Genomic DNA, 25,021 nt, shown 5'->3' with positions numbered 1-25,021 from the left:
ATCTTGATTCTCTGCACGGGAGTTTCAGTTTGTCTCATCTGTATGTCTGATTTTAGGGCCGTTTCAACTGTTTGAGTTCTTGCATGTCTTGTTTCAAGACAGAGGAATAGCTAGCTATTTCCTATTCATAAGCACTATGCATCAGCATACAGCTTTGAAAACAGATGGAGTCTAAGTACCACGTCAGGGTCTCACAGCAGTGTATTTGAGGATGAAAAGTTCCTCATATCTGTACTCTTAAGTTTCCTATTTGACGATGCAATTTGTTTACTTATATTCTGTTTCAAAACCTGCTCAGTAGTAAATGGACCCAACATTCTTAGATTTACCTTAAGTAGTTGTTTGGTGAACTAGAGACAAGCAATTAAGATCCGTGGGAAGAACACCAAAGAATGTATGTCATCTCTAGACACGACTCATGCAGCTTTACTGTTATTACAGTAAAGATGAGAACAGTTATATTTCTGGAACAATTACTATGTACTTCATTTTGAAATACATCAGCTCTGTTGTTATAACTACTCTCACAGAGTTGGAAAGATTAAATGACAGTAATAGATTTCATTAAGCTGTGCTACCTTCCAATCCAAAGAGCTACCTGTCAACAGCTGCCAAACCAACCTCTGTATATTCTGTATAAAAAGACTACTTTTGCCTCAAGATGGAAAAAAGTATTTTCCATGGCAAAACTATAAAATCATGGATACACAGGGAAAGTAAAAGAAAAAGCATGTATTTAGGTGTACATTCAATTGTTATGAATAGAAGAACAATACACTTTTTTTTTTTTTTACAGAGAGCTCACTGAAGAATCCCACCTTCTCTTGTATTTGTATGTCAGAGAAATTCCAGGTAGGTATCACAGCTTCCATACATACTTACTTACCTTAGAATATCCCCAAATCAAGTTCCTCTGACCAACTGATGTAATTTTGAAATGTGAATGACAGTATGCATGCACACATATGTGGAAGACTGTGATCAAACCTGTGACTTGGGAAAACTTTCTGACTGAAAGATTGCAGTACATCTCCAGAGAAAGGAGCATTATGTCAATCAATATCAAATACGAACAGGTAAAACCTCTCTGTACAGTGAAAAACGAATATTCTGAGGATATTTTTGTGGTTTAGAACATTGAAACTTAGTAGAATTTGAACTAATTGAGCAAACCTGAAGCTGCTGAGAAACTGTTAAGGGTAGAAAACGCACGATCAGTGCAGAAATGAATGAAGAAAAAAAAAAGAAATAAGGAAAGATTATTTCAGAAATTACAATATGATTTCTGGGAAATACACTAAAATAAATACTCAAATAACTTGTAAGCACTCAGAAGATGAAAGGAGATGAACAATGCTACAGAGTTTTGTCAGAGAAATAGTAATTATCTAGCTTCATTCTACGGAAGCATTTCTAGAAAACAAAGATAAAATAGAATTCAAGTAGTTTGATTTTGCCAGCGCTTGTCATGCTCTCTTGCACTGCAACCTTGTAAGCCACACCAGAAAGCACACTCACTATTTGTACAATCATGCTGAATGATGATGACAAAACTAGTTGGAAGCGATTTTTAGATACAGCAATCGATGACTTGCAGTCATGAAAGGCTGCACTGGAAGCAGATTTTCACAAGAGTGTATCACAACCCTAGAACTATTTTGTCCCTTCTTAAATGGCTAAGGAGGTATAAACATGCAATACATTTTCATAACTTTGGAATACACAAATTTATTAAAAATATTCATAATATTGAGAAAGGCTGAAAATACAATGTAATTCAGAAAATTGCTGTTCCTCTTTCAAGCATACATAGTAATCAACTTGAACGTTCAAACTAAAGAGTAACTGGCTAGAATTCCATTCCAAAGGGAAAAAAAAAAGAATCAAGTGATCGCTGTCAACAATTGCACAGTCTTTAAGAAAAATGTCATACTGTAATGTATAAACAAGACTGTAGCCTACGAAGTGTGGAACAATTCTGTACAGCTCTGGTAAAGACTGAAAGAATGCACCTTATTGCAGCTTCGTGACAAGATTTCAAACAGGTCATGAGCCCACATGAAAAAGTCAGAAAAAAACCCACAAACTATAGTTATAACCAAAGGCCTAGGAAAAAACATAACTGGGAAACCAGCTCCAGCACTAAAGGTGTTCAGTCTTGAGAAAAGAGGACCCATGTAATAGCTGTCAAATAAAAGGTATCTGAAAGGTATTCAAAAAGAGTAGCATGGTAAAAATGTTACAAGAAATAATTGCCTCAAATTGATACAGCAGAGTTTTAGATTAGATACCAGGAAGACTTTCTGATAATAAAGTAGTGAGATATTAAAATATTCTGTTGGAAAAGCTTATTGAATCTTAAGCATTGGAATCTTTATAACCACGATTAGATAAGTCTGTCACAAATGACACCTGTGTAGCTTACCTTTGAAAAAAATGGATCAACCAGGCAATGCAAAGCTTGCTGTATGAGAAAGCATAGGATAGGTTTGCTCTCAGCATCGAGAGACATACTTGCATGATGTGCAAAGAAAGAAGAAGCAGGGAGACTGCATTAAATTAGATTAAATTAGTATTTATTCTGGTCCAAGGATGTTTGATAATTTAATTCAGCAAAATTGATTTGTTTAGTACTAAGCCAATATTTTTTGCTTTTCTGGACTCAAAATAAGGAAAAATTTTCTCTGGAAACTCAAAATATGATTTGAGAACACAGTAGACATTTTTAGATCCAACTAGAAAAGATAATAGTTGAATATACACATCCTTTTCGATGTGAAACGTGAAGAAAATGATCCTTAAATTGCACAGCCTAATCTTATGAATAATTGGCTTTAATTTATCTGCAACACAGTCTTCTGTCTGTAAGACAACACTCATATCACATAGAGAGACTATGATGAGACAGTGTACGCTGGTTGCTATTTGCAGACTCTCAAAAACCACAGAGAATAGAGATACATTACAAGGAATGTAGTTTAACTGTGCAACTACTGCGTAATAAGAGATGTTAGACTGTGCTGAACAAAGCAGAGCTAACAAATGACTGACTAGATAATGAGACACAAGCCTACTCTTTGTTTTAAGTGAGGGAAAGACTTGAAAAAGAAACAGTAACAATTTAAGGTAAGATTGCACTGTATGTCTATCTGAGAAGAAAAACATGCAGTGCTTGCACATGAGCTTTGGCATTTCCCAGTCTGCCATCAAGCAGCTTTTTCTCATAGATTTAATCCTATTCATTTTGAGAATACTTCCTCAGTGACAAGATAATGTATTTTTCCACAACAACGTCGTTTACTTAAGAATATCTATCAGCTTTTAAACTAACTAATTAACGCCAACTATTGAAGATACATACAGTTGCCCTGGAAAGCAAGGAACAGCAACTCATGCACTTGAGCAGTCTGCAGATACTCCCACCAACTCCTCCTTTTCTTCACCTTATACACACTGGGCAACTAGAGACAGATCTGACACACTGGTAGCATGAGATCCAACTCATTGATGCCATCTGCCAGAGCTTTCACCTCGGTCACCTATACTTATTGCATCCATCACATGCTTCAAGCCATGGCAACACCATTAGTCCTTAGTACTGAAAGCCTGAAGTCAGGTTAGATATGTCAACACACCCTTCTCTAGAATACAAACATAAATTTGCAGTGTAGAATAAGATATAAAGTCTTTCTTGATGCAATGAGGCATATATAACTTAAAAAGAGGCTTTTTACAATACTCTTCCATTAAATGCCAAGCACTTAGTAAATTACCTTTTTGACAGCCTCTAACTCACAAAACTGTAAAAACTGTTTCATCTTTGAAAGATAGCTGTCACTTGTAATTGTACCTTATATGAATAATAAGAGCTCTTTAGAAGTCCACGACTCTTCTGTACGCTTAAAATTAACCAGGTTGTGCAATCTAAGAAAAAAATACACTGATGAATAATTAAATTCAAACTCATACGATACTAGTTAGTTCATATGCTAGAAATACCTGAGTACATACACTCACAGAGGGAAAAAACAGTTGACAGATTTTTTTTGTTATTACTACCAATTACGGTCAGGGATTATTGCTCTGACACCAGCCACTGAGAGAACATAAGAGGCCCTACTTCTGACTCCTTGACTTTTCCACACTCTCATTCTCCCTCAGCTCTAACCAAAATTTTTAGAGCACAAGAGGAGAGAAAAAGGGGAAACTAGGGTTATCAACAGGGACTGGAGAATTCCAGAATCTTAATACTGTAGTCTACAAGCTGTAGACCACAGCACTCAACACCCATCAACTGAACGTCCATGGGTCAAGCAGAGAAACTATCCGTTACAGTACAGGCAAATTGAGTGGCTGAAAGAAGTGAGTTTAGAATATCTACACATTCCTACAGTAAAAGCTTACAGTTCTTCTTTCCATATTTTCTAGATGAACATGAATGGGTGATAGGAAGGAGATTTTAGCATGATGCAGTCAACAGGATCTCTGAGAAAAGATCTCTTGCTGGAATACAACAAAGAAGGCTACTCAAGAATGAAATGTTAAATATTTCTTCCAGCATAATTATGTCTCGTACTAATAGAAATCTCTCCCACAGAACTGCACATTACTCCACCTTCAGAGATCTGTTTTCTCTCCATTTTTAGAACATGAAGTCTCTGTCAGTTGAGCAGATAATTAATCCATACCACTAAGCAGTAGTGATGATTTCAACTTCATTTTGTGCAATTTTTTCACCCTCAGAGTCCTATTTTCCGATTTTATCTCAATTTCAGGAAGACTACACTTTCTCAAAATTTTGCTTTTATTGCATTTTGTGCAAATCTCTATTGTGGAATTATGGCCTCAGATTTCAATGTCCTGAAGTAAAATAGGTAAGAAACTACAATGTACTGCAACTGGATTTGTCACTGCTATCCCAAATGGGGTGAGAAGGATAAAAAAGTGCATATTAGTCTGGTAATGTTGCAGATCCATTTCAACATGAAGTGTTACTTGATATGAAATCTGGAAGAGGGGTAAAGTAATTCAATACTCAAGTGGCAGATACAAAGCAATACTGCTGATACCACTCCTTTTCTTGTGTTATCACACATGAGGTTACCTGAGAATGTAAGTAAAAATATGTCCAGATTTTTTGATATTATAATGGTAGGTCCAACGTGGAAATTGTTATTATGCAAATCTGTAATTCCTTAGGAAGAGCAGCTGAGAAGACATGAGTAATTGCAACAGAGTTTCAAACTAAAAACAATCAGCTAGGCATAATGCTAAGATACAACATATTCAAGTAATTCAAGAAACTAGAAACTAACCTGTAAACTTATTTGTGAAGTGTCACATACAGATCTACAAATGCTTCCAAATTGTTTTGCTAGCAACTGATCTTTCTATAACAAGACGTTAATTATGTGTGTTACTTACCCAAGTAATAGGAGTTTGGGTAAAAAAAAAAACTTTTCCAGCCAATAAATTACTGTTTAAATGAAACTAACTGGAGAAGCACCAATTATGAAATCATGCAACTAGAGTTTTCGCCAGAGAACCAAAGGCCCGATATTTGTTGAACCAAGACTCTGGGTAGAGGAAATCTTCTGTGTTTGAAAGAACTGTTGATACACTGCTTCTGAAGCTATGAACTACAAAAAAGCCATTCAGATAACAAAATGAAAATCAGTATATAGTTTTCTTTCTTTACTCTTCTATAGCATTTGCCTGTTTTCTACAGCACTATACAGTGCAACAGTGTAAAAACAAAAGCGTAAGATTAAGCCAACTAACCACTCAATCCTTTTTTGGACTCCTTAAAAATATTAACTCACAGGAAGAAGCAGGCAGATGCCTACTGTGATTATTTAAAATTAGATACCTACCCGCCTTTGTTTTCATAGATGCTTCTGAGGCATATGCTGCTCAGGAGCATTTGAAAATCCTTCTATGCATCAATTTGCTATTTAAATGACACACCTTTGTTTTATACACAGTTCCATGTCAGACAGTCATTTTAGCAGACTGCCCCTCTGCTACCATCTGTCACACAGCAGCAAAACGTAATGGGATGTTGTTGGGAAGGTTTTGCCTTTACTGCCATACCATCAACATCTGCCTCTCATCTTGTGGGCCAACTTAATAAAATAGGAGGCATTACTTTCAGAGCAGTCCCTATACATACCTCACCACCTTGTTTTACATGTTTTGCAATCATTTTACGTTTTGAAAAGAAGAACATGAAGTTTGCTTAATGCTAAACAGCAAAACCACATGATATCCCAATTTAAAACATGCTATTTCCAATAAATATACTTACAGGTTTTATTATAATTCCCAAAATAAGAATCACACAATTCATTACAATCATTTTCAGTCTAAAACAATATATTACCTAATTTTCACGTTAGCATTTCAATATTCCCTTGAGGACAAATTCTGCAAAAGACAAGATTCTTCAAATTTGTATTAGAACATACTTAGAGTAGTGGTTTTGTTTTTATTTATTTTTAACAAAAGGGGCAAAAACAGATAGCTATATTACTCCCACCTATATTTTCTTCTTCTGTTACTGGCTTAATCTCTATTATAATCTCTGAGAGCTTAAAAATAGACTAACAGCCTACTGGTAAACACACTTGAGATTAGAAATTTCACCTTCTGAATTATTTCTAATTATTATTTACTTCAATCTCTAATCTCAATTGCTTTCGTCCATATTATCTGCTCAAATTCCAACATCTAACGAGCTCCATTTTTGAAAATTCACCATAATTTCTAACAGACACAAGCTACAGATCCATGGAATCTCACTCAACTCACTCAACAGGTACAGAAGACTCTTGGTCTACCTTCTTTCTGGCATTCATAGTTTTGTGACTTGGAAAAAATCCCTGGAGAGACTGAAAAAATAAAATAATGCTTTGACAAAGCTAACCTTACATTTACAAGTTCCCACTTCAAATGAAAATGAATATTCAAAGAAAAGATAAAAGCGCAAGTTAATAAGTTAATTCTCCCAAATCATCGTAGAAACAAATGAAAATTTGGGTTTAAAACCTAACAAGAAAGACCTTCAGCAATCCTCAGGTGACGTGCAGATTTCTGAGTAAAAGCAATAACTAAGTAAGAATACAGAGAAAGCATGGATTTTGCTTTTTTATTTTAAAAAATCTGCTCATAGTTCATTAGCATGCATAACCACTTCATTTTTAATATCATATATTTCCTTCTATACTGGCTGATCACATTACTAATTAAACAAGTTGAATTTATCTAATTATATCTAAGTTGAAATATTTATAAAATTATATGTGAGCTAAAATATCTGAAGAGTATGCTCATTAGACTTCAATTACAGGAAATATAATTAAATTAACATGTACAGACTTGGTTAGTCCATGTTAAGCTATACTGCCCAAGTCTAAGACATTTAAACTATATTGGGTCAACAGAAAAAAAAGCTGTGTGCTTATATTCTGGCAAAATCCTGTGCATTATAGTATCATCCCCTTTCAATCATAGCTTTCAATTAGATATTCTCAGATTTTTTGTTGTCATATTGCCACCTCAAATCTCCATTCTCTACATTTTGACCACGTAGGAATGTACGCTAAAATTCATACTACTTATTTCAGCCTGAAATATTAGGCTGCAAATGCTTTCATTAAAGGAAATTCCTTCATAAAATTCCATAATGGTTCATTATTATTTTTCATCCAGTCCAGGAAGAAACAGCCTTGTTGTATAGGTGGCAGTTGATTGTCCAGAACACAGCAGCTTTGCTCTAGATGACAGGCATCTGCATTTGAACTGAAGGAGATATTTCTTGCATACAGCCACACAAAACTGTACTTAAATCTTTCTATTTCTTGCTGTCAGTACTTCACTTATAAAATACGGAACGTTTTCCGTGTTCTAACCTCATCAAATACACTAATTAAAATTAGGACACAAAGCCTGAAGTCATGATCCAAATGAAGAGACAGAGCAGCAAGTCTTTCTAAGCCAACACACTCTCCCAATGAGTCCATGGTGATCTATGAATTTTCCATTCTCTCCTTCGATACAGAGGATATGCTACTGATATTCAGTCACATTCTTCAGATCCCCATTTCTCAGTTTTACGTGGTGTTCAAATCTGTTCTTCGATTTTTTTAAATTATTTTACTTGCATATTTTCCTTCTGATTTACTTGGCATTTCACCCAAGAGTGCATTTGTTTAGTAAGAAATACTTGGTCTCTCTTGGATCGAGATTAATGTAGAAAAACAAACAAGGGAATAGAAACATAGGTTCATGTCTGCAGTATTTCACGGCGTGCTTTCCAAAATTACAAATACAAAAATAGTGATCCTTAAAAGTAGGCTATTGCTGATACTGTACTTCACTGAGATGCACTAACTTGGCAGGACTAAGTCTTTTCTCTGACACAGCACAACTTGTAGGCAGCACTGCTGGTCTAAATTTTACTTACGCTGTCTGATGTTATTGCTTTACACATAGTTATTTCAGATTCTTGCTAAGTGTTAGAATGACCTACATGAAGAGTGTGTATAATTACTTTTGATAGAAGCTGAACACTTTGTTCTGTTTGATTACTAAATTTAATTAGAAGTCCTAGTAAATTTTAATTTGAATAATTCCACTTTCTCCAGTCATTTTCACTTTCCAGTTCTGCAGCTTTGCGAATGCTTGCTGTTCTGATAATTGTGAGAGAAAAATCAATACAACTAAGTTAGCATAACTTCTTTTGGGCCTGCTACTCACACATGGCTACAAAACCACTCTTACAGGGAAAAACAGAATTAATTTTTAAGAAAATTAAAGATTGCTCAAAAAAGCGAAATAAATAGCAGCCAATCAACACATATTAGACTTCATATAAAACAGTTTTTTTTTTAATGATTCTACTCTGTGTCTGCAAGATAGTATTTGGAAAATGACACCTTTTAAGTCCTATACTTACTTATTGCTGTAACACATAGCAAACTGATAAATGTCTTTGTTGATACAATCTCTTCCATTTCATTGCATATTTGCAGCACCTGCATTATCTCAGAGGACAATTTCCACCAGTGATAACAGTGAAAGACAAGCCACGTTTTGGATGGCCATGCAGATATTCACAAGCATGGCATGCAGGTTCTTGTTCACCACTAGCAAAAACGCATAGTTACTGGTTGACTACGTTGAAAGATGTTTTTTGTAGCTGAGAAGTTGCTCTATCAAATGGTGTTATTGTGCTTTTTGCATCTGTTTTGGTTTCCACGTAAATAAAGAGGAGGCTACCCTTCTGGAGCACGTATCCTCTATTACACTGGGCACACTGTTTGAGATCTTCTTTCAAAGAATTATCGCTGTAATACCTAAACTATTTCACTGGGCCGAGACCTATGATGGTTTTCCGATTGGTCATTTGTGACTTTCCATCTCATTTACTTTAATCCCATTCTTATCACAGATTGTCTGCCATTAATGCTCAAAATTTGTGCCCTAGGTTGACACCATCTTGCTTGATCCTCAGTGCCCTGAAGTGCTCCCTCTTTTCCCTTAAGAAAAAAAAGAAAGCAGTCCCAAGATCACAAAAATCCTCTAATCCCCCCTCTCCAGTTACAATTCTATACCCTTCTCTCCACTGAATCTAAGCCCACTAATGAGCTGTTGCTTGGTAAATTGGAGACAATCCCCTCTTTCTATTCCCTTCTTGTAACTGACACAATTCACCACCGCCATCTCCACTCCTTTTTCAGGTGCATGAATGTTTCAAATGGCCATATAAACACTATTTACTGTACCTTCATGCTCCAGATCCATCCTTCCACTGGTCAGCTTTCCAAACTGTTATCTGCTCCACACCATCACATACCGCACCAGCGTAACACCAAGGGCAGTTCCTACATTCAGCCTCTATTCACATATTTCTGTAAGATGTATAGATTCTCTTCCAATTAGGTCTTGGAGCACAATTATCCTGTTTATTTCAGCTGTATTTCCAACTGCACCATTTTGAATCCTATTTTCCAATGATGAACTGCTGCTGGTTAAAAGCTGCTCAGGAAGTTTCCAATGCAATCTAGCAGATTCAGAAAACTGAACTATCATTTAATCTTCACTTGATCTGCTTGTTCTTGTTTTAATGGTGGTCTTTTTGTCAGTTTACAGAGAAATGTAAAAATTTAGATTTTCATGAATAACTTCTGAATCTGAGCTCCTTCTGTATTCATTATTTTTATCAGTATACTGCTGCTGTGATATGAAAAATATTTAACACTCACAGAGGTTTCACTTCCCCCTGTCAACTTAACCTACTCTTTCACTAGGCTTATAGCCTAGATTGTTTCTGTAGTAGAGAAAACAATATTGTTTTTAAAAATAACTTCAAGGCATTACAGAGGTCAAGGCTTAAACTTTTTTTTTTCAGTCCATAAAGCAGAATTTTTTTTTTAGCTGAAATATTAATGTTTATGTACACTGTAATGTATGTGCAGTACATAGTTCTATATTAAACTACCATAATACCCTGGAAGTGAAAAAAAGAGCCCAAATTCCATTACTGGCAGTATAAACATGTCATCCTCATCTAAGAAATACTGAGCTACTCAGAATTTCAGAACACTGAGTGTTCTATTAAGTATCTTATCATCTAAGGTGTCATTTAAGGTGTCACCTCAATTTCTTACAGCTTTGGCAGCTATTTATTTTGAAAGCAGTTGATAAGAAGATATCAGTTAATGTATAATTTGGGATTTTTAGTACACGAACCTATTTGGAAAAATTGACTAAATGAAGTGAGCAAACCCTTCTAACACTTCTCTGACTGACTTTTTAAAATATCATATCCTATCACTTCTGGTTCCAAACAAAACTTCAAGCATTACTGGCAAAAGGCACTGATTACAAAGACTGGAACACCACACAATCTCCATCTGGTTTGTTAGCATTAGTCTTTCTTTTTAAACATTTAAAAAATAAACATGGAGCTTCCAGCATTTCTGAGAAAATCAGTCTAACCTCATAAAGTTTACTTGATGCATCAATCAGACAATATACCTTTTATCATGCTGACTAGTAGTGAATCGTATTCAAGAAATTGTCTTTTTCTCTCTTTCCAGCTGCAAGTCTGTGGACCAGTATGTTATAAAGAGATTTATTTCAGATTACATTTTGTTTCTAAGGATAGTAGGTAAACCTTAAAACTTATTTATTTTGGCTATGTTTCATTTAGGTCTACAGCTGAGTAACAACGCACATAAGAAATAACCAGTGTATTAGATTAGCTCTGTACACTAACTGACAAACACACAGGTTTGTGAATATTACTTCCATTTACCATAACAAATTAGATCAGTCACTAAAATATCTGATCACTCCTAAGATAACATTCTGATCACGTAAGATAACAACTGGGAGTAATTTGAATAAAATATTCATAGACAAGTCATCGACAAAGAGTACCTATGGTTTTAGAATAACTGTTTCTGAAGCAGAAAGGAATTGCCAGTAGTGCAGGCATGTGTCCTGAAAACTCAGGAAAAGCTAACAAATAAATCAATGGATTTAACATTCCTAGCAGGGTAATGACTGAAGTAAAAGCAAGGATTTGAAATGTTGATACTTGTACGTTCTCTCCAAACAAGCTCTTGTATCTAACACACAGCTTCGAAGTGCAGATCAAGTGAAGTCTTAAACACACCTGAAGTCAGTATAAACAGCACCAATTTAAAAAAAGAAATAAAAAATGGGATGTCCTTAGAATTTAGGCTTATGAAAAACAATGAACAAACAAACAAGCATTAAGTAAGGAACCAGTACTAAACTCCCTCTTTTGCAGACCATCTGTTTCTCATCCACTTTTGCCCCTCTAAAAGACAGAGGGACCATAATTTGAGAGACCGCAGTACTTGAATAAAACATCCACAACTTTGTCAAGTTAAGGATTCGTATCCTTTTGCTTGCTCTTCTGTATCTTTTCTATCTTAGTCTGAGAATAAAGTTTAGATTCATTATTTTTGTGAAATAACATTTTCTTATGCTACTTATACCCACAACATTGTCATCAATATTATCAAGTGTTCACATAAAGCAGAGAAAATACTTCATAAAAAATTCATTGTGAACATGAAAACAACTGAAGCAAATCGTTGACAGAAGACCTAGAACTTACTGCCAAGATGATTCCATAATAAAATCATAGGGAAACTAGCATATTCCAATGAAATGACTTACATGATATTTTCCTTTCAAAATGCTCCAATCATTGCTCACAGATCTTCTTTAAGGATATGTTTTGTTACAGTGGGACTAAGTGCAAATCACCATTAGCCTCAGAAATATAGCTTCAGCCTATTATTCTGATGTGTGATCTTTATTTTTTTTTTTTCCTTGTGGTATTTTCCAAAGTCCTGCTTATAATATGCTAAAGCATTAGTGAATTGCTTCAAGCATCTCAGCCAACACCTTACCCACAGATACACCAGCTTCATTCAGTGCATGAATAGAGAAACTCAGAATGTAAAACTAGACTAAGGCAACTTAAAACACACATATTCTTTAAAAGCTATTAATCACAAGCTGTGTAATAATGCCACCCTGGCAAGAAAACTGTCGGGTCTCTTTATGCTGAATTTCTTCGCACGTAATAATTAATGTTCACTTTGATAACTCAACATGTTAGCCTGCAAATTTTATTTCAACATTCCTATACTGTTAATAATTAGCATTTCCTAAGTGCTCTTTTTTCTCTATATTGACTACCGGTGAATAACTGTGGTCTGAAAGCACGGAAAGCCTTAATACGGCCTGTTAAAGATCAGTATGAAACACAGCAACCTTAACTGACCTCAGGTAAGCTCAATTCACAAGTTAACCTTACTCATGTCTACTCATTATAGTCTCTTTTTTCCATTCCAAAGCAAAAAAACCCCCAACATTCATGAAATATCCATAGTTGTATAATTTTATAAAATCATTTGCATGGGTTCGGCCTGAAAAGGGAGATTATAAGAACATGGTGTCCCACTCAGATAAATGCAAGTTGCTGGCTGACTTATCATTTACTGACTTATTTTCAGAAAAAATATTGCACATTTTGACACAGTCATTGACAAATGCATTATAAGCAAAAGAAAATTACTATATAAACTCCTGCTGGAGTTTCATGACAGACACCATGAAAATAGACTTTGCCTGGAGTAAAACATTCATATTAACATCAACTTTAAAAATGACTGCCCTTGAAATAACCTTGCAGAGACCTCTACTTAGATGCAACTCCACCCCTGGATTTCAGAACATAACACCACCGAAAAAAACCATGTAATCTTTATAATAATGCATAGCTGCTGTCATTAACTTTTTAATTTTTCTGTTCAGGCTTTCTCCTGCTGTAAATTTAGACTCTACCATTATGTGGTAGTGAAATATGAAAGGAAGAGCCCTGCAAACACACTCTGATGCCATGTTCCCTTTGTCTGACATCCATTCAATGGGCACAGAGATTGAATAATATGTACTACTAGAATGACTGTAGCTCTGACAATGCACTGGAAGGGAAGCAGGGTACATCTACTTATTCCATTCTTTTCTCACCATTCTCTTTAAGCAACACATCCTCACCTTATCTTTAGTACATTAATTGAGTAAAAATGTCTGCAACTCATCATTATTTATAGACTTCTGTGTATCTCCTTCAGACCAGACACCAGAGAAGCCATAAAGGTTACTTTTCACTCACAGGACTGTTCAGAATGCAACATTAATGAAGTTACCTGATTCTAAATGGATCAATTATTCCTGATTAGTTTTTCCCACACTTCCTGAAAAGAATGAATTAATTTCCAGATCTTCTGCTAGCATTTCAGAGTTTGTTCACACATGGTTTAACAATATGAGATACTGCACATCTCAGAATAATTTATTACGGGCAACAGACTGATTCTAAAAATGACTATAGGTTGCTTCACAGCTACAGAGACGATTTCTGTGCAAATACAGAACTGCTGGCTTCTTCTCTTCCTCCTCAACAATAAATACAGCTAGAGAAGCTCATTCTTCAATTAAAAGAAATGGGGGCATCCAGGTTTGCCTTTTCATGCTCACATGGTTGCTTTTTTTTTTTTTTCCCCTCCCCCCCCTTTTTTTTTGTTTACTTTATGATGACTGGTCTTAACATTTTTAAAATTAGTTCTACAGTTTCAGCTTAATTTGTGAGAAAACACTCCTTCCTTTACAATACTTCTTTTTGTGATCAGCAACTGCTTGTGCCTCAGCATGGTGGTCAGAGAAAAGTTACAAAGAACTGCTTTGTTCCTTGCTTCAGACAATATGCCAGCTCCCAAAGGCAAGGACAAGTAAACCCATGACCTTATGATAACTAAAGCCTGCTTTCATTCTTGTCTTGTGTTCTCCTCAAAGACAGCAACAGTTCCTCCAGGGTCTCTGTGAGAAATAACATTGATAATATACAAAACTACCCAATAAACAGGAAAAACAGTTGTGATGCTTGTGTTATGTTGTGAAGACTGTAGGGAGAGATTGTGATAGATAAAATTGACTTAACACTTAAAAAAAAGAACACTTACGTTTCAATATTAATTATCCCAAATTACTAAACCTGTGTACTTAAACTAGAAAATCACAGGGACTGCCTTTTTTTTTTGATAGCTATGTAAAGGTTAGACTTGGTACTTCATGTAATGGCATGATCATGAATCATGACATGATTTAGCAAAAGAAACAGTAAAAATATAATCTGATGTCTAGTTACAAGATGCAAGCACATTTTAAGCTCTTGACAGAACACAGGAAATCACTGAATTAAAACAAGACCATTTTCAAATACTTAAATTAAACCTCTAACTCGTATTGATTCTGAAAAGACAGAATGTCTGCTAAGCCAGAGAAGGTGTCCAAAATTCAGTGGGCTTCAGATACCTGGTATAGAAAGTATTTAAGCTTAATTTTTAGAGAATTTTCAGTTAAAATTAAGATTCACGTTCACTGTTCTTTAAGCGTTGTTGTTGTTAAATAAAAATATGAGGTTCAAGATAAAAGCACAAGAACTGTCAAGGTGGAGAAAATATTAGTTATACCCTGATTTTTTCTTTCTTCTACCGAAAGTTGTAAGGAAGATGCTAAAACAATCCATTTGTTTCCAGCGTTTTGAAGTCTCCCAATTTCCTAGTGACATCTGCAAGTTTGAGCTGAGCACCGTACAATAGCAGTCTCATGGCTTTTGGAGCTTCAGCATGACCAAAATCTTTTCTCTACAAAAAACAAGTTAGACCGACCATAGCGTTTTTCAATTATTATTCTGTCTCCAGGTAGGTATGACAGAAAACTCTTAAAATCGGCAAAGTGCTGATGAAAGAAGCGACGACAGACAACAATTACTTAAATTACTACTTTTTTTCCTCTGCATACTGTACACCTATGCCTTTGGGCTTAGAATAGCAAGCATCCTGTCAGTGGCCAACAGGAATATCTGATTTATGAGGTTTACCTGACCACAGACTGAGGACACACAAGACACTTCTTCCTCTTCAAAAACCATGCCTTGCTGTCTGTAGCAAATACATTTCAATGGAGCCCTGCTATGCTGCAGAGAACTGCTGCACTGTGCTTCTTTGGGCACTGCTGTTCTGTACTGCTTGGGATTTGCCACCATTTTGACTTTTTGTCTTAAGATGCACTAGTGTTGCTGAAGGAAGTGAGGAATATATTTAAAACAAATAAACGTAGATTTGTTTTACTATACAGTATTTTACGTTCCAAGAGCTGGAATTGAAGTGAACATTGAAAGTATAATTCAGTTCTGTATTTAATTCTTACCTGAGAAGAATATGTGTGACCATCTGATCCACAAACAGGATTGGTATAAACTACTGGACACTGCTTGCAGTTTGATGAAATGGGACCACCCCTCCACTGTTTATGGCCTAAACCAGCCTCTTTCATACTGTAAGTAAACAAAAAGTATGTAATTCTGATAAGCAGTAGTAGAAATAGAACATAAGCAGGGTATTTTAACGAGCCTTCATAAACAATAAGCCACATATTATTTCAGCCATTAAGTAAAGTGCTGGCAGTCTTTACTGTTTGCTACATGCTTTTTTGCTATCATACCATACTCACTGTAGCTATACTTGGTACCTGCATGTAATTTCTAAGACATCTAGGTAAAAAAAAGATAATTTAGATGATGCTTGACTTGTATTGTTTTTGCTCATTTTTTTCTTATTGAATAGTATGAAGAGAGCTATTATTTTATCTAGAGTTTAAAGAGTTAGCATTTACATACGATTAGATGTTACTACAAGAAATTCAATAGAAGCAAGTGGTCCTTCAGAGTACTGGTTAGCTTACTTTGACAACTGTCTTTCACAGATCGCATTTCTCAAAATTCAGATTCCACCACCAAAGGTAGAGTTCAAAGTTAAATAGAAGCAGCTTGCTGGAACACAGATTTGAACTGCACGTGTTTGTATATACGTGCTTGCATGCATGCATCCAAACATATGCAAACATACAAAACCAGATTTTAACACAGACAAAAAGCTATACTGGCCAGTTTAAAGACTGAAATACGAACTAAGTTTCGACACTTCATCAAAATACTCTCCCAGCCTTCAGTAGCTCCCATCATACAGCTACTCTCTAAGAAAAATGTTTTCTTCTGGTTGCTCTAAATTAATATTTCACTATGTTTCTGTATACTTTTTGCACCTGTGAAAGCATATAACAACCACTCTGCCCTGAAACACTTGTTTTATGAGAGCTGCCTAATTCACAGAGTGACCTACAATACACCTTATACACTAATGGCTTCCATATAAACAAGAAAATAGAACAATAATTATTTTCATTCTGTTTCCTACTTGGAATCTTCGTCAAAAATCTAAAAATGATCGTGCTTAGGACTCAGCAGTAACTTACCAGGATACAACAAAGCAGTTAAGTGTTCACACTCAAAAAATTCAAATCAAATCTTTAATGGAGCAGAACTCTTTCAGTTCAGTTCACCTACAGATCATCAGCAACTGTTCTGCTAATTAGTCATGAACCACCTCCGGAGAAGAACTTGTCAAGAGTAATAAAATGAAATGGAATGAGGAAAAAAAAAAACAACTTGTCCTCTGTTGTTATGATGTGCAGAGTAAACGTAAGCAAATAGCTTGATGGTAAACTGGTAATGATCAAAAACAAAATGCCATTTGTTGGTTATGCTGATGTTTTTACACTATCCTTAATTATGTCTGCAAACACAGTCTTTAAGAAGAAAAAGATCAGGTGATTTACATATACATGTTTACATTTGGATTTTGTAGTGACTATATTCCGAGCCGATTCAATTACATGTAGCATAATGAGTGGTAAAAATCTGTATAGGAAGTACAAGAAAAGGAAAGAACTCAAAGACATTGCTAATTCATAATAACTAACAATACTTTCTGCTGGATTGCTTTGTTTGAAGGCTAAACACACACCATTTCATTTCAATTAAAGAAAGGTACAGGTGAACAGCACTTTTGGTTATATATAATGTATGGCAATCATCTTATTACTGGGGCTCCTCTCACTTGACTTTTTCCAGCCTAATGAGGTGGCTGCATCTTCCTCATACTGCTCATTTCTTCTGTAAGTTACAAATTTCCACAATCATCTCAGAAGCCTGAGATAACTGACAGGGTTAGGGAGTCCCAGCTATCAACCCACTGTAATTTCTCTGTTCATCTGAGCCAAGGTAACTGTAAAACACTGCATAAATCAATCGCAAAAATTCCACACATCAACAGAAAGAATTTTGATGTAAGTATGAACCAGCAATTGGAAACGGGATTTCTGAGCTACACAGAGGGTGCTGTTGTGCGTGGTTTCTCAAGACCAGTACAGATGACAGATCTTTAGCTTATCTGTCCTCACAATCATATCAATACCCTCAGTGGAATTTACAGAACAAATAAAGATGGCAATCTGAGTGGAGTGGGAAAAAGGCACTTCCAACTGAGGAAAAGGGATGAGTAAAATCATCTAAAGGAAGAAAAGAGTTTGATGTCTCAGAAAGGATCACAACAGTGCTGGACACTGGAACAAGCAGAGGAAACAAATCACAGGTCTGTGAAGACAAGCAGAGTGGTGAGAAGAACAAAGCCAGAAAGATCACTTTCTCTCAACCAGCCTCAGACATAAGATTTTAAATGCGAGCTATCCCAGGCCATTCACTCAAGGCTGTAAAGTTTCCTCTTCTACAAACAGCTCTCCTGAGACCTTCAGCAAATCACTCCCAAGATCTTAGCTTCCCTGTAACTAGTATAATTTCCTATAAAACAGAAGCATCTGTGTTTTCCAAACTCTAGATAAATGATTTCAAGATAAATAAACTATAAATCATGTTAGTCTGGAGATTCTGAGTCATGCAAATGCTCTAGACAGACATATGTTCTGAAGCCTTAGTAAGAAAAAAGGTTCTGTACTGCTCAGCTATCGGACCATCAGTTGATAACCTGGCAAGAAAATAAGAAAGTCAGTACAAAACACTTTGAGTACCAGCTACGGTGTTCAAAACACTTCATAAAATCTATCAGTACTGACTTAAACTTACATATCCTAACATTTCATTTCTCCCTTATGTAATTCTATCAAGTTTGTTTCCCTTGACTATTCGTTAGTGCTTTCACGGGTTGTTGGTTTTTTTGTGTGGGCTTTTTTTCCCCCACCTAGGCAATGACCATACGTACAAATTGCTTACATGCAAATAATTAAGAAATGATTATAATGATAAAAATCAACTTGAATTATAAAGCACTGTCGTATGAACGTGATATAAGGATACAGGAAAACAGCTTAAAGACAACATAAACAATTTCAGTTACAACTATGCATTTAAAGCAATATATTTTTATACTTTAATATGTTAGAGGAAAATGATCAGTAAACAAATCAATTACGTCACTGTAAGAAAACACTCTTTTTTCTTCCTTGTATTTGTTGTTGTTTTTTGTTGGGTTTTTTTTTCCCATTTGATAAGCAAGGACATCCAGATCATCACAACTTGAAGTTACTAAAATCCTGCCATTTAATTTTGTGATTCCACTGCACTCACTAAAAAACTACTTGCCCCTGTTAGTTGGTTGCCACAACAAAAATAAGAAGCCATATACAAGACAATCTCTTCCACTCACACATTTTGTACTTCTTGATTTCCTGAAAAACCACTTGGGGATCTCTCTAGCAATGAAGTACTAAATACAGAAGCTCTGCCCCCTCTGATACTGCTGACACCTAGTGATTATATTCAATCTATGGGTTTTAGTTCGCCAACACTTCTGATTACATTAACTTGCATAAACCAAATTGCACATATGCTTTTAGACTGCATATGCAACTGCATGCCTGGAAACATAATTAGGCAATCTGCTCAATTACTGAAGCCTATGTACCTGTTTGCATACATAAACTTACCTTTCCGTTTATACATTGATCACGTCTCCAAATATTTCAAGAATGCTAAAAATAACACTGAATATTTTGCTGCATGCTACTAACATAAAATGCATTGCTGTCCAATTCACTTGAATGAATGTGATAGCTAAAAGCTAGATTAGAGAATCCTCAGATACAGATCTTCGAATGCAGACTGATAGAAACAAATTTGAGTTAGTAAAGAATTCATGTTTCAAGGAACTCTTGCAATTTTCCTCTGACAGCTATATTTGAATTTCTTAGATATTCTTCGAATTACTCTGATTTAGAGACTGATTACGTTTTGCAGCAGCCTTTGAGAAACACAATCAGGCTGTGTCACATTAACATAATTAGAAAAAGCACTTGCGTTGCCAAATCCAATTTGTTTTTGTTAGACCTGACTGAATTTCCTTCAAAATTCCTTTTTCATGGGGAAGCATCCTAAAATAAAACTACAGCTCTCGGTGTTTCTCTCCAGTGACAAAAGCAACCAAGACGATATGGTGTGATGAGCTGCAGGCAGCTCAGTGCCACACTGATATTCAATCATTCCCCTCAGAGGGTTGACAGAGAGAACTGGGAAACAAGTAAAACTCATAGGCTAAGATAAAGATGTGACATAAAAGGAAGGGGAAATAACAACAATGATAAAACAACACAGAAAGTAAGTGCTGCACAACACAATTGCTCGTCACCCAGCAACTGATTCCCAAACAGTCCCAACCAGCAGTAGTGGTCCCAGCCAACACCCCCAGTTTCATCACACCACATGATGCCATATGGATGCCATATGGACAATCCAAACTTTGTCCAGTTTGGATCAGGTGTTTTTCTGTCCCCTGCCAGCTCTCTGTGTACCTCCAACACTGCACTGGCTGAAATATCCTTAGCTCTGTGCAGCACCTGCTCAGCACCAATTAAACATCAGTGTGTTACCAACATTGTTTTCCTCATAAGTCCAAAACACAACATGATAACAAATGCAGTATAAAAAAATTAACTAAACGGCAGCTAAAATTAAAACACATAGCCATTTCTTGAGTGTTTGTCTCCACCTTATTTTCACTTTTTCATTATTTTGCATTATTTGTAACGCATTCAAGAAGAATTTGTCTCAACTCTTACTATCTCCTTCCATCTACTTGTAATAACAAAATATGTTCTTACTTCAATAGAGCTTCTTGCCTTGTTACATACTTTCACTACTTTCAGCAGTATTCTGTATACTTTTGCAAAGCAAAGAAGTCATTATTTTATTCTAAATATCTATGTAGGTCACTCCGGAAGTAATGCCCTCTATTTGTTTTCTTGGAAACTACAACAGATAGAAAGAAGACAATATTACTATTTGACAGAGCAAATTCTCAGCTACAAAACACTATTTTTCAACACAGTCAACATGATTAGCTATGCATTTTTGCCAGTAGTGAACAAGAGCCTGCCTGCTGAGCAATGCAAAAAACCTGCACCGGCATCGCTGCTAAGGAAGTGTTGTTTATTCAGTCCGTCTTTCATTAGTCTGAATAGACAGAAGTCAGAAGGTGCCAAATCCAGACTATCTGGTGGGTGTGATCAGATAGCCCAGCCAGGATAGCCAGTGTGCTCCATGGTCTTGAAACTGATATAGAGCCAGATGCTAATGCGTTTCAAGAGAAATGCTGTTGTCTTCTCTGGCCTGACTCTGTAAGTTCTAGCCTTCAGCTCAGCCAGCATCATGATGTAGTGATCAGAGTTGAAGTTTTATCCGTGTTCCAGAAGGATCATGCCTTTCCTATCCCAAAAGACAGTGCACATCACTTTATCTGCTGAGTTCAGCGTCTTGAACATTCCCTTCAATGAGGAAATCACACGCTGTCACTTCAGGGACTGCCATTTTGACTCCAGCCCATAGTAGCACCACCACGTCTCATCACTAGCAGTGATGTGACCCAGGAAGCTATTACTTTCAGCCTCCTACTGGTTATTACCGGCAATAGGTACTCACAAACTTGCACACAGTCTTCCTTCTGTTCCTGTATCAACATCCGTGGGACCCACCTGGCACAAACTCTGTGATATTCCAGCGTTGACACCATGGTTCCCAATGCACTGAAGCCAACGTGCAGCTCTGTGCACAGTATCCTGCTCACAACCTGCTGATTTTTGTGGATGAGCTGATCAACTTCCTCTTCATCTCATGGTGTCACAGTTGTGCGTGGCTGTTTGGAACATGGCTTGGCACCCCTGTCACTCTGCTGAAATGCACCACTGTCTCACTGTGCTCACATCCACTGTTTGGTCTCCACCAACATCTATCAAGCACCAATGAATGTCAATGGGTGCCATTTTTTCTGCATGGAGAAATTCAACGATACACCTTCGCTTCAGACACACTTCCACATCAGATGCCATCTGTCACACGGCAACAAAAAGCAATGGAAACGCTTAACTTTAACTGCTGTACCACCAACATCTGGTGTTGTGAGCCAGTATAATAAAATAGGAGGCATTCCTTTTGGAGCATCCCTCGTATAAAAAAAATTAAAACCTTAAAAAAATTCATATGTATTTTTTAAAAAGTTTTAAGTAACACTGCTGAAATTTGCCTTCTATCTGTGCCACTTTGACTGTCTGAAGTTAGCTATTATAGCATTTTAATGAGATGGAAAAGCATTGAATGCATAGCAACACAAAAATGAGTTTTCATTATTTAACTTATCTGTTAAATAATAGTTGCATGAGAAGTGAAAGGAATTTTAATATACAAACACCTGAATGAAGAATTTTGCACCAACCTTTTTTCCTTTCTTTTTTTTAATCAAACAATACAGGCATTTCTAGAAGCAATGTGTTGCACATGATTATGTAAACTACTAAAAGCTTAGATGCTTTTTTTCATGGCTTTTTTGCTAAGAAAAAAAATATGATTTCAGACGTTGAAGCACACAAAGATCCTATTTACAGATAGTACTGTACATGTTTCTCTTTAATCTCCCCAACTACCCCACTTGTCACTTACATATCCAAGCACTGATGAGCATGTATTTTCCTACCTCTCCATTACAATATGATTTACAAAGAAATAATATTAAAAGACTTGAATCATAATCATTACATGTTATGCTAGTTTTTTGTTCACCACTGTCACACAGCCAGATTTTTCAGGAGACATGCATGTACAAATATTACAATGAACATCTAAGATATCAAAATGAGGACAAAAAAACAAGACTTAAGGTAATGAGCAAATAATGGGAAAATAAAGAGAAAGAGGCCTGACTTAGAGACTAAGACTTATAAATAAATAAAGACCTTAATTTCCAGATGGTAGGCTGCATGCATATGCTGCATTAAAAAAGCCATTCCTTAGTGAGAGAACTGTGTTGCAATCTCAAGGAAGAATTGACCTCTTTAAAAATTTCTAAGTATTCCTTCCAATCTGTAACAGATGGTAACTCTTCTGAGCTTAATATCTCCCAGTCTCCCATCCCAGGTGCAGCTAGTCTTTTAAAAGTTATGCTTAACTTTCTTTTTTTAGTTAAAGATCAAAGACACAAAAGAGATGTTCAAATATTACCTAGAGACAATAGTAGAATGTAGCTTTGTTAAAGGATTAAGACAGTTGCGTGACGCATTTTTCTACATGGTATAAAACACCATCACCCCAGAAGACATTTAAATTACGTATTGGTTAATCTGAAGATTATTTTTTATAGTTCTTTTCATGTTGTTTTTTTACACCCCTCACTTCTTCCAACTTCCCTCTTAAGTACTGTTAGCACTGCAGTAACAGTATTGATGCCACTTACAGACTTCGCACGCAGCTGATGTAAAGCAATAATCTTACTTCCCATTGCAGGTGATAGAATATGCAGGACACACATTTAAACTACAAAAAGAATATTTTTCTGAATGCCCCAGGTTTAAAGGTTCTTGTTTCCTAAATGCAACAATTTGCGTCTATAGAACACTGCAATATGTATGACATGAAAGTACAAAATACTGGTTATTAAAAACCTCCTGCTGCAAATTCTCTGTAACTGAGCAAAGCATGAACCGCAACTACATTACAGCAACTTGCAATCCTAAAAAGTCTGCTTGCAAAGAGCATACCATTTAAACATACTGAACTACATGACTTAGCCATAACTACACAGCTCTGTACAAGTCCGTTCTCAAAAGGTCAGATCTATTCCTTAAACTCCAAAAATGGAAACAACAGCAAAAAAAAAATTAAAACTTTTGGAACAGAAGAGATGGTCATTGCTGTAAGTCTAAGGTACGTTTTGCATGAAACATCAGATTTTCCTTTTCTTTTTTACAGAAAGGATCTCATTTCTCTAAAAGCTGTTTTCCATTCAGGCATCCATTTGACATCTTAGGAACTTTCAGTATATCCAAATCATTCTGCCATCTAGAGGCCACAATAAGAAATCTTATCCCAGACCATTATTAAGCAAAGACTATTAGACAAACACACACACAAAACATGTTGGCAGATAAGCTGATTTCCTGATTTCCAAGATGCTAACACCAAAAGCAGCATGGTCAGCAGGGCCTCCATTCTGCTCTGCATTCAGCCCTAGCGCCCTAATCTCAAGAAGTTCATAAACCTACTAGAGTGGGTCCAAAGAAGGGAAATGAGGGTGACCAGAGGGCTGCAGCATCTCTCCTACAAAGATAAGATGAGAGTTCAGGTAGTTCAGTCTGAAAAAGAGAATCATCTGGGGAGACCTCACTGTGGCCTTCTAAAGCAGAGCCTGCAGTAAAGATGGGGAGAGACTCCTTATCAAGGTCTGTATGATATGAAAAGGGAGATGATTTAAAACTAAACAAGAGATTCTCAAGTTAGATACCGGGAGCAAATTTTTCACTGCGAGGATGGTGAAGCACTACAACAGACTGCCCAGAGAAGTTGTGGACATCACACACCTGGAGGTGTTAGAACAAAATGATCTTTGAGGTTGCTTCCAACTCAAGCCATTCTGTGATCACACACACATTTCTTATTGCACCACTTCTACAGTGCAGCAATCAAAGACTTCTCCTTGAACAAATACGTCACATATTGAATATGTTAAGTTTTGAAGACCAGATGAATTAATTTTCTCATCAAGTTTCATTATGAAAACTGTTGACTGCCAACAAATAACAGTTTGTTATTTTTGTGTTAGACTTCACATGTCACAACTGCAGTTCAGAATGCCACATTTCTATAGCAACTAGGGAAAGATATCTGAAGTTTATTAAGACACTTGGTGGTAAATCAGCAGTATTAAACATAGACCTTGACCATAGCACACTACAGAATTGTTCCAATTAGCACAACAGATTTTTTCTTTCTTTGTAACTAGAAAATAGCTAAAAATAGGTTCAAAACTGCTACAAAACTGATCTTTACCATCACAGTCTATTCCTAACATTCAGAATCTACAGACAGAGATTGCCATGCAGTCTATCTTTCTCACTGCCTTCTATGAGCAAATTTCACTGTTGCTGACCAAGCTCCATGCTCTCATTCCTCTTTGTAAACTAACTGATGTCAACATGCAGGTATGCCACATGCATCTCATTTCACTTCCACGTGATC

The 25,021-nt window shown here is 36.1% G+C and overlaps 1 protein-coding gene across 2 annotated transcripts in view; it reads right to left on the bottom strand.

Annotated features, from left to right (window-relative positions):
- The window catches only part of SPOCK3 (SPARC (osteonectin), cwcv and kazal like domains proteoglycan 3), a 159,376-nt gene that overhangs the window by 45,149 nt on the left and 89,206 nt on the right, over positions 1–25,021 (bottom strand). Inside the window, exon 5 of one of the 2 annotated variants that reach the window (XM_052690180.1) lies at positions 15,820–15,946. The exons of the other annotated variant lie outside the window; for it this stretch is intronic. Coding sequence (XP_052546140.1) covers positions 15,820–15,946 — 127 coding nt within the window. The remainder of the gene's footprint in view (positions 1–15,819; positions 15,947–25,021) is intronic. 2 annotated transcript variants of the gene reach the window in all.

Source organism: Tympanuchus pallidicinctus, unplaced genomic scaffold (assembly GCF_026119805.1).
Source record: "Tympanuchus pallidicinctus isolate F22 unplaced genomic scaffold, pur_lepc_1.0 scaffold26, whole genome shotgun sequence".
Taxonomy (NCBI): Eukaryota; Metazoa; Chordata; class Aves; order Galliformes; family Phasianidae; genus Tympanuchus; species Tympanuchus pallidicinctus.
The sequence above is the reverse complement of the archived record's forward strand: the minus strand, read 5'-3'. Positions and strand labels throughout refer to the sequence as shown.